This window comes from Lepisosteus platostomus, chromosome 7 (genome assembly GCF_059453375.1).
Source record: "Lepisosteus platostomus isolate fLepPlt1 chromosome 7, fLepPlt1.hap1, whole genome shotgun sequence".
Classification (NCBI taxonomy): Eukaryota; Metazoa; Chordata; class Actinopteri; order Semionotiformes; family Lepisosteidae; genus Lepisosteus; species Lepisosteus platostomus.
This window is the reverse complement of record NC_142617.1, coordinates 797,198-811,116: the sequence shown is the minus strand read 5'-3', so window position 1 is coordinate 811,116 and position 13,919 is coordinate 797,198. Positions and strand designations below refer to the sequence as shown.

The following is a 13,919-nucleotide window of genomic DNA, read 5'->3' as shown; positions in this document are numbered from 1 at the left end:
TGAACTATTTTTAGGTCACACAACACACATAAACAATTCCTGGGAATCTTGTTTCTTCAGAAAAATTTGCTGCAATGGAATCTGTGTACTGTATACTGTTCCACCAAGCAGGGCTTAGATCTGACAGTGTTTCTGCCTTTCTCCACTCGGAGGATAGCTTTTAAATAAATCTGTGCTCTTAAGAAATAACTAAATAAATCTTTGCCCCGAGGTCTGTAGAGCAAAGTCAATTATAATTGATTTCCTCAAAATGTTTTTCCTTTTCTCTTCATTGTGCAATTAGGACACATTCATTATCATAAAATAAAACATATTTATTCAAGACAATGAAATTCTTCTAATAAAAAAAACAGGACTCTTTTTAATTTATAAATAATTCAGTGTTTCTAAACGACCTAAAAATCAAAAAGTAAAAATCAGTCTCTGCTGTGTTATGTATAATAATAATAATAATAATATTAATAATAATACTAATTCATTAACAATACTGTATTTACTCTGGTAACATTATTATTCCTCTACATGGAGGGATGATATACTGTAAGCGAGAGGTCTGAAATCGGTTTATCCTGACTTCATCCTGACAAACTGTACTTTGTCTTTGAAAGACCTACTTAATTATTTTATGTCTGTTTTGCCCAGCTGGGCATTTTCCTCAGATAAATAAATCTCCGAGCATTAACACCCAAAAAGAGCCGTCAAGCGCGTCGGAGACAGTAAACTGGACCGTACGCAGCGACCCAGACACTACCAGGAGAAGACCGCACCACCAATGCTCTGGTTCATGATGGGAAAAAGAGAATTCTGCTATCCCACACTCCTCAAGTCCTGTCGGGCTTCCCTGCTTGTAACGACAAGCCAGCACACGCTCTCCTAAATGAGAAGAATCTATAAATAGCTCCAGTGAAAGTCGAGGGAGTTCGTGTGCACGCAAAGCGCAGATGGGTCCCGAGCAGCACCAGCCCTGCCTCAGCACCAGGGGGCGCTGACAATGCCCCTCTCCTGCCAGGGGCCCTGGGTCTTCTCGTTCAGAGCGAAGGTTGCACTTTCATAACAAGATCAATTTTAATCACCTACTCCCTTATGAAACTGCACCAAGGTAAATTCATTACCTATTTCTCATTTTCTCTGCCTTCCACATGCGGAAATGATGCAATATCTTTGCTTGGCAGTGATTCTCTTTCTACGCTGAGACAGATGCACACTAAGGTACACGTTTTAACAGGCACATGTGGAGGATTCCAAAGAGTCACCCTGTGATGACACAGAAATCAACGGGTAAAATTTCGTACAGTCTTTTTGTGCAATGTGCATTGTTATCAGTTCTACATTACCAAGCCAAGTGTGCCCATGGCCGTTGTAGCCAGTATCAAGAGGAGAAAAATGAGCACAGCCAGAGACCTTTTGCAAGCTGTAATACCTTCAGACAGGGAAATCTGCCTGTTTATTTTAACTCCATCTACTGGGCACTGTTCTCCTGTGCTATATTAAATGAACTGTAAGTAACATTGCTATATATTTGCAGTACTTATTAGTGTCCAATTGAGCTCCGATCAGATTCACCCTCAGGCACCTTCAAGCAAAAAAAACCCCATCAATCCCATTTCCTAGTCTGTCTGTCTGATGATAAATCTGTTATTGTAATTATGTTTGGATTTTAATTGAAGGCAATTAAATCATTCTAAAATATAAGTGCCACATAAGTCACATCTGTGCCAGTTTGCAGATTTTTTTAAAATTACAACTCACAACAACATTTGAACAAAAAGACATAAGTCAGTCAAGGTAGAGAGGAAATGAAAAAAAATGAATATACTGTAGCAACACCTAATTCTCTTACCAGAAATGGGGGTCTGGACACCAAAAGCTTTTGACCAATTAAGCATCAAAACCAAACATTTTCTACAGAACTAACTCTATAAATATCTAGTATACCTGCTGGAAATTATGTTAAACACATTATTCTTTAATTTTCTGGCAGTACAATATTTGAAAATATTACCATGTCTTTGAGACATAGAGGATTGGTGGTATAATGTTTACCCTTGTGCTATAAAACAAAATAAACTAATTTTACTCAGCTCATGAAATGTTAACTCTGATGCAGATGCTGTCACAAACCTATATCCACTTCGAAATAACCTTCTGAATAGCCTGTACTCTAAGAAGGGGAACGTCTTTCTGTTAGTTACTGTTTAATTATATGGCAATTGTTCTATAATACAGGTAATAAAAAAACTAAACAAACATCACAGCGGGTAGCACTGAACCTTATTTGTGTTGTCAAGTTAATCTCATAAAGCAACTATGAATCACCAAATATGGAGATGCCATTTGCAAATCATCACTAATATAACATTGCAGGAGCAATAAAACTACTGGATAAGGAAAGAAGTGCAAACACATGGAATGTCAGCATTCATTGGTGAAAGATATTTGCTGATGCTCATGTCAGTTCCGTATCTGAACTCCATAATGTAAACATTGTTCACAAAGGCACAATGGGAAGGTGACAGAAATGTGCACTTTGGGGTGGGCGCTCCATGAAGGAAGAAGAAATCCTGACTTTCTTTTACAGTATCAATGTGTCAACTAAAGTGCCACAAGGTATCCCATCTAGCACAGACCAACACCCGAGCAAGAAATCTCACAGATAAAAAAAAAAGCTATTTAAAAGAAAATAACAGATACCTATGCAGCCAAAACCAAAATATTTGCGAATCTGGGAATTTTAAGTAGCCAAAGACATTTTACGGTTATATCTTTCCCTCCTTCTCTGAAATTGATCTTTGAAGAATCGAATGGGAAGAAGATGCATTCTAATGCTTCCGGGTCATCTGCATAGAGCGTGGCCTAACTTGACAAAACTCATCCGGGTCACCTGTGTACAGTGCGGCCTAACTCCACAAATCTCCCGCTGCTCTGACACTCATTATGGAGGTTTCCATAGAGACGGCTCCAAGGAGCATGTGCTAAACCCAATTCTAAAAGCACGAATTTTCTGGAATCGAGTCTTTCAGCTCAGGAAAGAGGCTGGCGTCCGGCTGGGAGAAAGCTGAAGCTGACTCCAGCCGCACAGTCCACCTCGAAAAACAAATAAATTTACCACGGAAACAAGCTAGTTTGAAATCAACGCTCAAAAACGTGTCGCCTCTCCCTATAAGAAAATTATTTTTCGTTGAGCTTCATTTATTCTTTTATTTTTCCCGAACACATCCTGCACACATCACGTTAAGCACTCAGGTGGAATCATTCAGATGTAATGACTATGTCAAACACTAAAACGCACATCAGAACGCACTGCCAGTAAATGTTTCCGAAGCAGATGTTTCCCTATTCCCATTTAAAGGGGCTGAGGTCTAAGGCACGGCCAGCGTGTGGGGATGATGATTAATGTTTCAGTGCCTGGGCACCCAAGCAAGGCAGAGGACTCCTGCGTCTTTCATAAAGCAGCCAAAGAGAAATTCAGGTGGAGGCTTTGCTAAACCGAAAATTCGCCGTGCATTGAACAAGCCCTCAAACCCCTTGTTATTTTTTACGGCAGCATGGAGTTTCGGTACAAAGCTCCTCACGTCGACAGAATAAAGGAGAATTTGGCGTGTGCAGCCCCCCCAGCCTCCCTGTCTTAACGTAGAATGATGAGTGTCCCTCCAGGAGCTGCAGAGCACAGCCGCCTCCTCCGTGCCTGCCTGCAGCCCCGGCCCCGGCCCCCAGCCCCCAGCCCCTGGCTCCCGGCTCCCGGCGGAGCTGGGCTCTCTCCGCAGGTCCCTCATCTACTCGTCCTCTGTGTCCTTTGCAAGCCCTCGACTGCCTCTGTCTGTCACGGAGATCAGCCCCTCTGCCCCCCTCCCTCCTCTCTCCCCGCTCCTGTGTCAGTTCTCCATCTTTAAATACCCAGAGCCCCCCCGGGCAGGAGTGTCGAGGGCCTGGGGGCCGACTGGGGCCCCTGATGGCCCCTGAGCTCCAGCTCTCCTCCTGGTCTTGCTGCAGCCGGACAGATGGAAAGGCTCGCTGCTCTTGATGAGCTCCCACACCGGCCTCTCATCTCAAAAAAGCCCAATGTGCTTCTGTGCCTCCAGGATTCTGAATTTGAACTATTGCTCTATGTGGTGGAGAGGCTACTTTTCTGTTTTATTTATTTATGCAGGAAATTCAGGCCTAAAATATCTAGTTATGTGCTTTATAGGGCAACCATTACAGCCCAGAAACACGTTCAGTAAAACGGGCACAACTCTTGCATAAACTGTCAGTGTTTAAGGATTAGGATGATCCAATAATGTCAACGTATATTAACACTTAAAAAAAATAAGAAAATGCTTCAGACTAATCTTTGAGGCAATAATGAAATGGTAACTTTGTGAAGGTACTGTTATGGTGGAGTGTCAGGGCCGGGGGTGCAAGAAAACATATTTACATGTAAATGAAGGACGTCACTCAACTCGGAGGTCCTTACGACAACGTGACATCATATAGAAGCCAGGGCTGTATGCTCAGAATGCTGAAGTAATAACGAATATTGCTAATTCGAAACTAACAACCGCAATTCCAGCGCCGATCGTGAGACTGTGTTGTTTAAATAACCTGAACTAACATATACACCTCTAATACACCGAAAAGATGTTTGTTCGGGTGCATCACGATAAATTGATTAACCCGCATTATCAATAATGTGAACACTGAAGGTGATTTCCACCGTACGTGTTAAATGCTCAGTGTGGCTCCAGTTATTTGCAGTTAAGCCTAGTGATGTGACGAGGTAAGCCAGTTTAAATGATAACAGTGCAGTTCCTCCGCGCTCGCTCTGCTCCTCTCGCTTATTGTGGAATAAGGCAGCAACAGTAAACCACCAAAACGTTATCATTTCCGAGGCACACCTCTACTGCACCTGTCCCCCTTGAAGAGTGCGAAACACTCAGGGTAATTCATTTTCATTTCTTGCTTTCTTTTTTTTTTTTGGAAAAAGTAATTGAACTTCGCCAGAAATAAATGTCATAACTCACCATTCAAGATGCTCTGGAAAATAATAATAGCCAATATCCACATGCCCTGCTCCTTTCAATCCCGCCACTACGCTTGGTTCTTCTCACTCTGCACACTTTCCCCTGAATATTGTTATTTCCCTTCAGTTTGTCAGTTGCAAGGTGACGGAGCTTCAAGCTAGAGGAAATCAGTCCGGCTTCGCACTGGCGGCGCTCGTTCGCGCTGCGGCCCCTCCTCTCTCGCTCTCTCTCTCTGCGCGTCTCTGATTGTCTTCGATAGAGCTGTGATCCAACTCCGCGCCGCGCTTGATGTCGCTGCCCCGTGCTCCTCAGCCCTGCCTGTGCGTTTCAGAGAGAGATGCTTGGGAGATTGTCTGCCGGGGCGGAGGAGGGTGTGTGTGTGGAGAAGTGGTGGGGAGAGCTTTCTTGCTCTTGCTAGAATCGAAAGCCCAGGTGTGGTGCTGAGTCAGAAAGAAGGTTTAAAAAGAGGAAGTTCCCGGTCCAGGAGGAACACGCACAGGTGGTGGCAGTCTCCACACACACACACGAAAATAAATAAAAAGAAAAAGCAAATTAAGAAAATCATAAAGCAAAAATATTTATATATACTTTCAGGAAAAAATGCGCAAGAAGTAATTCATCAGTGAAAGAGAAGAGACGATGGCTGTAACTCATAAAACGAGGTGAATTCAGCAGCCGAAACAGCCCAGCCCAGTTGATCTGAAGCGGTAATAATTATGAGACTCCAAACTCAGACCCTCTTCACCGCCTCTCTCCTTCCAGCAGGCAGCGAGCAAACACATCTTCCCACTGGTGCTTTAATCACATTGATCCCTGCGCTAACCCTCTCTGCCTGTGAGCGGCTCGGAGTGGCCCTCTCCTGCGCACTGCTGCGGACTCGGCGCTTCCCGCGCCTTAAAGCTGCAGCTGTCTCCCGCTCGACACCCGCTCACGCACACTCACGCCGAAAGGGCGCATCAAATCGCTTTAAAAAAATTCAATCAATTGCATCTGCACCACTGCATCCACTCGCTGCATTTCTTGACTCGCAGGTGTCCTGTTACGACCGATTAGGATGTGACACGCAGCACGACCAGTGTGGTTTTTTTTTATGACTCTTTGTTTTAATTTACCGGGTTTTCTACTTACGGGAAAAAAAAAACGATTTCGGTAAATTTTATTGTTTTACATGTTCATATCCAGTCATCGTGTTTGTGATTTATTGAGCTTTGCTCCTCGACTATCCAGTGACCTTGAGTAATGAGAGCCCCGCACTCCCCACGTCTCACGGTGAGACGTTCGGGATAAACACGTCACCGCTCTTCGCCTTGTGCCGGACAGACTGACGGCAGATCTGCAGGCAGGAGGGTCGGACCGTCGCCTGCAGCCGAGCCCAGGCTGGATTTCGTTTGTGATATTATACTGTAGCTCCTACCCTTCGCCGAAAGAGAAGCGAAACAACACACAACCCTGGGCAATTAATCAATTTGCAACTGTGGCAGAAACTATTGCAAAAAAAATACCGCAATAGGAAACTGGAAACCCCGCATTATCAAAATTAAGACAATAATCATCATAACGAAATGACAATTGTTAAATGCGCCGTTGTCCTTTGCCAAAGAATATCGGTAAAATAATTTAACTGAATCCTCACTGAGGCGGGGATTGAAAATTGGATGGGTGGATAATTTTTAATTGCATCAGCAGAAATAGAAGCCAGGTATTTTCTTCTGTGTAATAACTCCTTCGGGCGACGTGCAAGATGGATCTTAAACGATCGCCAATAATTTTAACTAAATAATTAATAATCATTTTATTTCTTAAACCAAATAACTGAATACAAGCGATGTTGTAGGATCACATACTGTAACCTCGTTTTACCAAGGCGTTTTATTTCATTAAGTTCATTTTATCAAGAATAATGCATTACTGTTGCAAAGTTTCAGGAGAAGAAATTGTAGCAAAACGCGCCAGAAAGAGTTTTGTGAGCAGGGTCCGAACACTTCGTTTAATTCGTTTGAGAAAGAACGGGTGGTCGTGTCCCGGCTTTGATCGACTCACGTTTACCACCAAAATAATAATAATAATAACAGTAAAATTATTATTATTAATAGCTTTGCTAAAAGAAGCCCGAAATGCGCTCCTTTCGTCTGAAAGATGAAGGCGAAGGACATTCCTCGCTCGTCACACGCGCGATGACAGGAAACGAGGGAGAAGAGGAGCCGAGCCGCCGTCTACACGCGTCACAGTCAGGGGAACAGCACTTCGGTGAAGGCGAGGGCTGGCGATACCGAACCAACCATCTTCAAACTTAAGCTCTTACCAAACGAAGCGCAACTGTGTACACTAATAACAATCAGCAGGAGAGAGGGTTTACAGTTCTTCCTGTAAGCAAAAGCTGTAGGATAGTAGAATTATGTTTCCATAATTTCTGAGAGGAACATGGTACCCTTTATTGTGTCGCCCAGTGCATATTTGTTTTTTATCAGCCTCTTTTAATGATGGCTGTCACACTGTGTGTGAACCTTTCTGTACAGGTGTATTATGACTGTACTCAGTAACGGGAGGGGTTCCTTCTCCTGTCAGCTGAGGGAAGACCTAAGGCTACAAACCTTCTCCTCTGTTGTAGCATCTCCACCACTGTGGAGTTTGTCAGGACAAAGACTTCATATCAAATACAGTTCTGTAAGCATTTTTCTAATTGTACTGTTGTGAATGAGCAAAAAAAATGAAATGCCCATTAATATGCAGTCGCAACTTGCAATTTATCAGTTACTGCTGTTATGACTATTCATTCTATTGTCACTGGTGCACTTTCACGTTCTAGATTCGCTGGGTGCTGGGACTGATCAGTCAGGAAGATGAGCCGGGGTTTTTGTTCAGCCTCAGGTTCTGGTGGGCACGGTGGGGTTTAGCTGTATCTTCTCCTCCGAGACACAGGCGCTGTCTAATAGGCTTAGCATCCACATCAAACCTGTACAGGCTCTTAGAATGCAAGACCTGTCATCAGCCGCTGCCTGCAGCCAACCAGTCAGACTTCAGGAGCACGAGCAAGGCCTGCCTGCATCGGCAGCAGCAGCAGCAGCAGCAGCAGCAGTGTTACTGTTGGTCTATTATGTGTGTTTTCTTTAGCCATGCATTTCTTTAGAAACTGAGACAGGACAACGCCATGTTGGTAATGTGACACAGCAGCAGCTGCTTTGTGCTTCCTTTTTCTCTTTTCCTTTCTCTCTTGCACCTGTGCAACGATGCCGCTGCGCCCGGTTATCAGTGCAGCCCCAGGGCTGTCAGGCGTTAAAGATAAAAATGTGTCCCCAGAGTCAATATAGCATACACTGATCATGAGCTTATAACTTACTGTAAGATTACTGTAAGATTATAGTATGGGCATTGTTAAACAAATGCTGAAAAGTTGTGTTAAACCAATAAATTTGGTAGCAGTTTAATTTCATAAAACTAAAACTGATGGAATAGAAGCAAAGGTTTCACCACCCAGCGGGAAAAGATTTTAAATTGAACTAATAAGTAGGGGAAGAAACAATTGGTCTAGTGCAGACTAACATTCCTGGCTTTCTCTTTTATTTAACATCTGCATGTTAGCTTTTGCAGGCTGCAGTCGCTGTGGTGCCAGCCAGGGCCGGATCCTTGCTGGTGACCCTTAGCAGATTCTTCCAACTCCGGCCGGGGGGGGACACACCTGGGAGGCGAGGGGCTCGCTTGATTGCCTGGGTGTACGCACTGCTGAGTCTCTGAATCAGGGGGAGCTGAATCAGGGGGAGATGTGTGGAGCCTTTGGTGGAAGTGGCCAAGCTAAAACTTACATTTAAATTTCTGACTTTAAGACCAAGTAATGATTTTGACACCTTCAAATTTCGTAACACGGTGTAACTCTCCTCAGGGATATATTCTGCATTCATGCACTCACTTGCCGAAACACGCTACTCAATTTTCACCAGTGATATTTGAGTATACAGAACCAATATAAAACCCTAATGGACATACTTAAATAATAATAGAGCTGAGACTTAACGACTTGTTTTTACAAAACTAATTTCATCTGCTGTATGTGCACACGAGGTCAGGGTGTATTCAAGGAGAGTGCCCAAGGTGCACACTGACACACAGTCTCTCCATCTGCACAAGAAGTCCAGCTCCCGGTCAGGCTGTGCTTTCCCAGCAGTCTGCTGAAGGACAGCGAGCACTCTCAGCCTGCAGTAGTGAAGGACGCCTCTCCGATGGCCACCAGCTCCTGAACCCCTTTCTCTGACACCGTGCAGAGCTGAACCAGTGGAGAGCGGCTGCTGCTTTATCACCCGGCCTGCAGGAGAGGAGTTGAACTGGCCACCCCACACATACGCACACAAGCACACACACGCACACACACACACATACACATGCAAAAACACTCATGCTGTTACATGCAAATAGACACATGAGCGGAAATATGCACACACGCATACACATGGACGCATGCAGATGCACACACGCAAGCACACTCACACCCACGAATGCACACACATGCGCACATTAGAGTGTGCAGTGGAGGTCTTTCTCAGTACTGGTATCTGAACATGACAGATTGAACAGATTGATCTCCCTCCACCCCTGTGTATAGTGCCTTCCTTTCTTTGGTCATTCAGGTTCAGGAGCAGCAATCTGCAGCAAAGCACACAGGATGCTGGAACATGAGCTTGTGCGAGTACGAGAAGGTAACATTCTTTGTTTACCAGAGAGGATAGACATTTTAATATGGCACCTCAGTTCGAAATTAAACAGCAAGCCCGTGTTATGATGGGCACAGTATGTGTGTTTTTAAAAAAGTGGTGTTTATAATGAACCAGCCTTGAGCAGCAACCCAGATTTAAAGTTTAAATAAGGGTGCTGGTAGAAAAATGCCTACAGACAGAATGACAGAATTTGATCCAGCATTGATTTTGTAAAATGAATTAATCCTTGCAGAATACGCAGCACAGAGCATTGTGCCTCGATTTTATCAGTGAATGAAAGACTGTATGAAAGACGAAGATCAAAGGCAAAGCAAGATGCAGGTCTGATATTTTCTGTGATGTTGCAGACAGGAATGCCAGAGCACAACCGTAGGCTTTACCATAGCACTGCCAAAAGATTTCTGTTTCATAAAAAAGGATTTTGCTGAAAATGTACAATAAAACGTATTCAAATAAATGTGGTTGATGACTGTTCTTTTGTGTTCTTTACTCGTAAGGGGAAGCTATGACTCTCTAGTTTTATGTAGTTTTATGGCTCCTGTTACTGATACTACCCTGTATACTCTCACAACAGTATTACAACCCTCCTGAAATATTACAATCCCATTTGTGAATCGAAGTGACTGTCTGTGATTTCTGCTTTGTTAACATTCAGGAGGCTTTCCTATGCCAATCATCAGCACTTCAGATGCACTCAGTGCAGGTATGACAATTTCTGGTTCTGAGAGACACACCTACGATTATAAGTCTGAATTTGGAGTCTCGTGTGATGATGCAACGAATGGGAGAAAGGAACATCATTGCCGGAACTGTGTACATTGCTGCAGCTACAATGCATAGAGGGCCAGCTGTGTGTCTGTTGTGGGGGAGGGCTACCATTGTATAAACGACAGGTGCATTTTATCCTTGGTTAATGAAGTCACACTTAAAGAATAAAGACCCATTGATGATCACAGCAGCCTGACTCATGTAACACACAAACAAGAGCTCTGTCCTTGATCACGCTTTTACAGTGCATCTCGCTCACCTGACATAGCTGGGAACATGTGGCCAGACAACTATCAGGACCCACGAGAAAGCACACAGAAGCGACCTTTCAGCCTCCCCATCAGCCTCACACATGCTGTCGGTTAAGTGCTGTTTTATTGTTTTACTGTTATTTATTCCTGCCTACACCCATGGGAACAAGGACTGAGTCCTAAACATTTCAGATGCTGATTAATCACAGAAAGAGTTTCTGTGAAGGAAGCGGTGTGAATTTAATCAAATAAAACCTAATAACCCATATCAAAAACACACCGAGCTCACAGCTAAGCCTGTAATAAAAGTGTCTGAAGTCATCAGGCCCGGGGGAGCAGTCAGAGAGAGGCCCTGTGCAGCTCAGGCTACTGGCCCCTAGGAGGGGCAGACTGAGACCCTGTTACTGCGGCTGAGGCCTCACTAGCAGCACCACTGCTGCTGTCCTGTTCATGCTCACATTATAAAGATTTTCAATAATACCATCTAATCAGGAGGACTGCTTACTCACAGAAATGGCAGCCCGTTAACCTAGTCTTACAGTATGTCTCCTGATTCCACTTGACAGAAGGTGACTGAATCACCCTTCATCCCACCTATGAGGTCTCGAGGTCTCTGAAAAGCAGTCAATTCTATATTATGCAAGACAGAGCAAATTATTTTGCATGCAGCTGAGTTTATGAACTTAGAATAATGACTTTGGTCATATTACTACTTAACTAAAGCATATTATGTGCAACTCCACTTCAACCCTCTTTAATAGTCTTTGAAAAAGATATTAAACTACCTCCAACTGAGCAAATAGCTACATTAGCTGGCTCAGAGGTTAAGCTGGAATGCAAAGCAGAAGCCCCTAAGGATATCTGTGCCTCGGAGGCTGATCCAGCGCTCTTTCCAGGACTGCGCCAGAGCAGGTCTTCCAGCACCCTGTCCAAGAAGCTAAAGACGTCTCAGCCTGCAGGCACCACCACCTTCATGTACAGTATGAGAGCACTATGTCTTTCCCAACAGAAGAGCTTGACCTTGGTTCTTAAAAGTCCATAAGTTACTTTTGGAGGTGCTAATTTAAAACAGGAGGTATGTTGTGCAGAAATAAAACAGAGATTTTAGAAACCTTTTGTTGTTGTTTTTGTCTTGGAGAGCACTTCTTGGGAACATTCTTTCCATTCCAATCTTTATAGTGAATGTCTTGCACTGATGACAGGACTCTGTGCGTTTATATAAAATTATACAATTTCACAATCACCAGTGTTTTTTCATTTTTGTCGTTTAACAGTACCATAGGAAAACACAAGACAGACTGAATCTGAGAGCTTCAAGTTACTGCTCTCTTTTTGAAGGTCTTCTCCAGCACAACTGTAGTCAGAATGGAAATTAAAGAGTTTTTCATTTCAGATGATCATCTTCCTTGCTTGGTAGACATGTATCACAAAATTTATCTTCCCAGATGAGTTTCATGGGGGTAAATCATACTGCCTAGTAACATAACTCAGCTCTAAATCAAGATCTGTGTTTATAAATCATTGTGCTTTTCTGTTTTACTCCACGATTTACAAGTCGAAGGTTATGATGTAATCATATCACACTAATATCAGCGAAGCCTTGATCACTCCAGCAATTCTGCACGCAAGTGATCAATACACCCACTCAGCACTTTTTGGCAGTTCTTAAAATATTACCAAAGGCCCAATATTAGAGGGGAACTGTGGTTTGTTTTCCACTGTTGTCACTTTTATGGCTGTTTTATTTATTGAGGACAAACCATCGAGATGGATTTTTTTTCACTCTAAGAAATGAAAGTGAGTGGTTGTGTCAGGAGATGCTGGTTCTATAGCTGTGTGTTGATTGGAAAACAAGTGCATGCAATTAGGAATTTGCTCTCACTGATGTAGATAAGGTGAAGGTACAGTAAAGCTTTATCAAGGTATTTATGAAGAGCTCTGTTTTTATCAACACTCAGTTTTTACAAAATATATTTTAATACTTTATGTAGTGCATCATAGATGCCTGGATGGACATATTAATTTATATAATTGATTTATTCAACCTCATCTATGCATTATTAATGAAGCCATTTTGCCTCAAAAAGCTTGCAAGAGCAATGCAAAACCTACAGCCGTAAAAACCTTTTCATCAGCAAGATGAACACAGAAATATATTGCTTACAGAATGTGGTCGATGTAGGCACAGCACCTTAGGGAGATCTTTGTTATTCTTATAACCTGGTTGGCACGGGACCCACAGTAAGGCCAAGAAGACTCTGACATGCTGCCTGGAATGCAAGGGCATACGAGTTGAGCTCCGCTACATCGATTCCTCCCATTGATTAATTATGATTTCGTTTCCCAACCTCAGCACATTGCACTTGTCCCTATAGTACTCGCTCAGCACATGCATTGAGTGCCTTTGCTTTTCTCCCTTTGGAAATTCATTTCCAATATTTGTCACTGTTTAAACCCAGACAAAATGATTGTCATATTTTTGCTGGCCTACCTGACTTGAAAAATGAAGACGTACAGGCAACATGACAATAATGCAGCTACCCTTGAAATGCTACATTTTCTGGGATTACAGAAAATTGAAATAGTGGGTGTTAAAACACATGCAGATATGTGTTTTCATAGGAAGAAGCCTATACGTATACCAGATACGTATTAAACATTACATTCCACATATTGAATCTTGGTTTGCTTGGCTACTGGAGCTGGGTGTAGTAAACAGATCAGATCAGAGCCAGCCTGGAGCTGCCGCAGGCTCTGTTCTGTCACAATGGGAGATGCTGCTGCCGAGAGAAGCACAGACCCCTGCTAGGAAGGTCGAGAGCTGGGCTTTCCAGGGGGGTCTGATTGGCGCTGCAGTGGTCTCATTCTCCTTTCCAATCAGGTGATCAGGATGACCCCTGGAGCGCGGCCGGCTCTTCATCACGATGCCTAGGACTGTAGGTCCAGGCGAACACCGCAGGCGAGGCCATTCAGCCCGTGTAGCTCGTGTGGGTAACTGAGCCAAGGAGCTCTTGAAGGGAGTCAGGGCATTGGCTTCAGCAACATGGCTGGATGGTTTGTTCTGTGTCCCCTTTCTCAATTCCATAAGTACTTCTGTTTATTTTCCACTTGTGTCTGGTTGAGAAGAAGCCCACTAGGCTGTCAGTGTCTTTGAGGAATATTCAATATTCAATATCATAACTGTTTAGGGCTAA

At 43.5% G+C, this 13,919-nt stretch overlaps 1 protein-coding gene across 1 annotated transcript in view; it reads right to left on the bottom strand.

The window, feature by feature from the left end:
- The window catches only part of LOC148657726 (cell adhesion molecule DSCAM), a 165,830-nt gene extending 159,883 nt beyond the window's left edge, over positions 1–5,947 (bottom strand). The window contains exon 1 of the mRNA XM_088638376.1: positions 5,001–5,947. Coding sequence (XP_088494502.1) covers positions 5,001–5,043 — 43 coding nt within the window. The 5' untranslated portion in view covers positions 5,044–5,947. The remainder of the gene's footprint in view (positions 1–5,000) is intronic.
- Between the last annotated feature and the right edge of the window lie 7,972 nt (positions 5,948–13,919).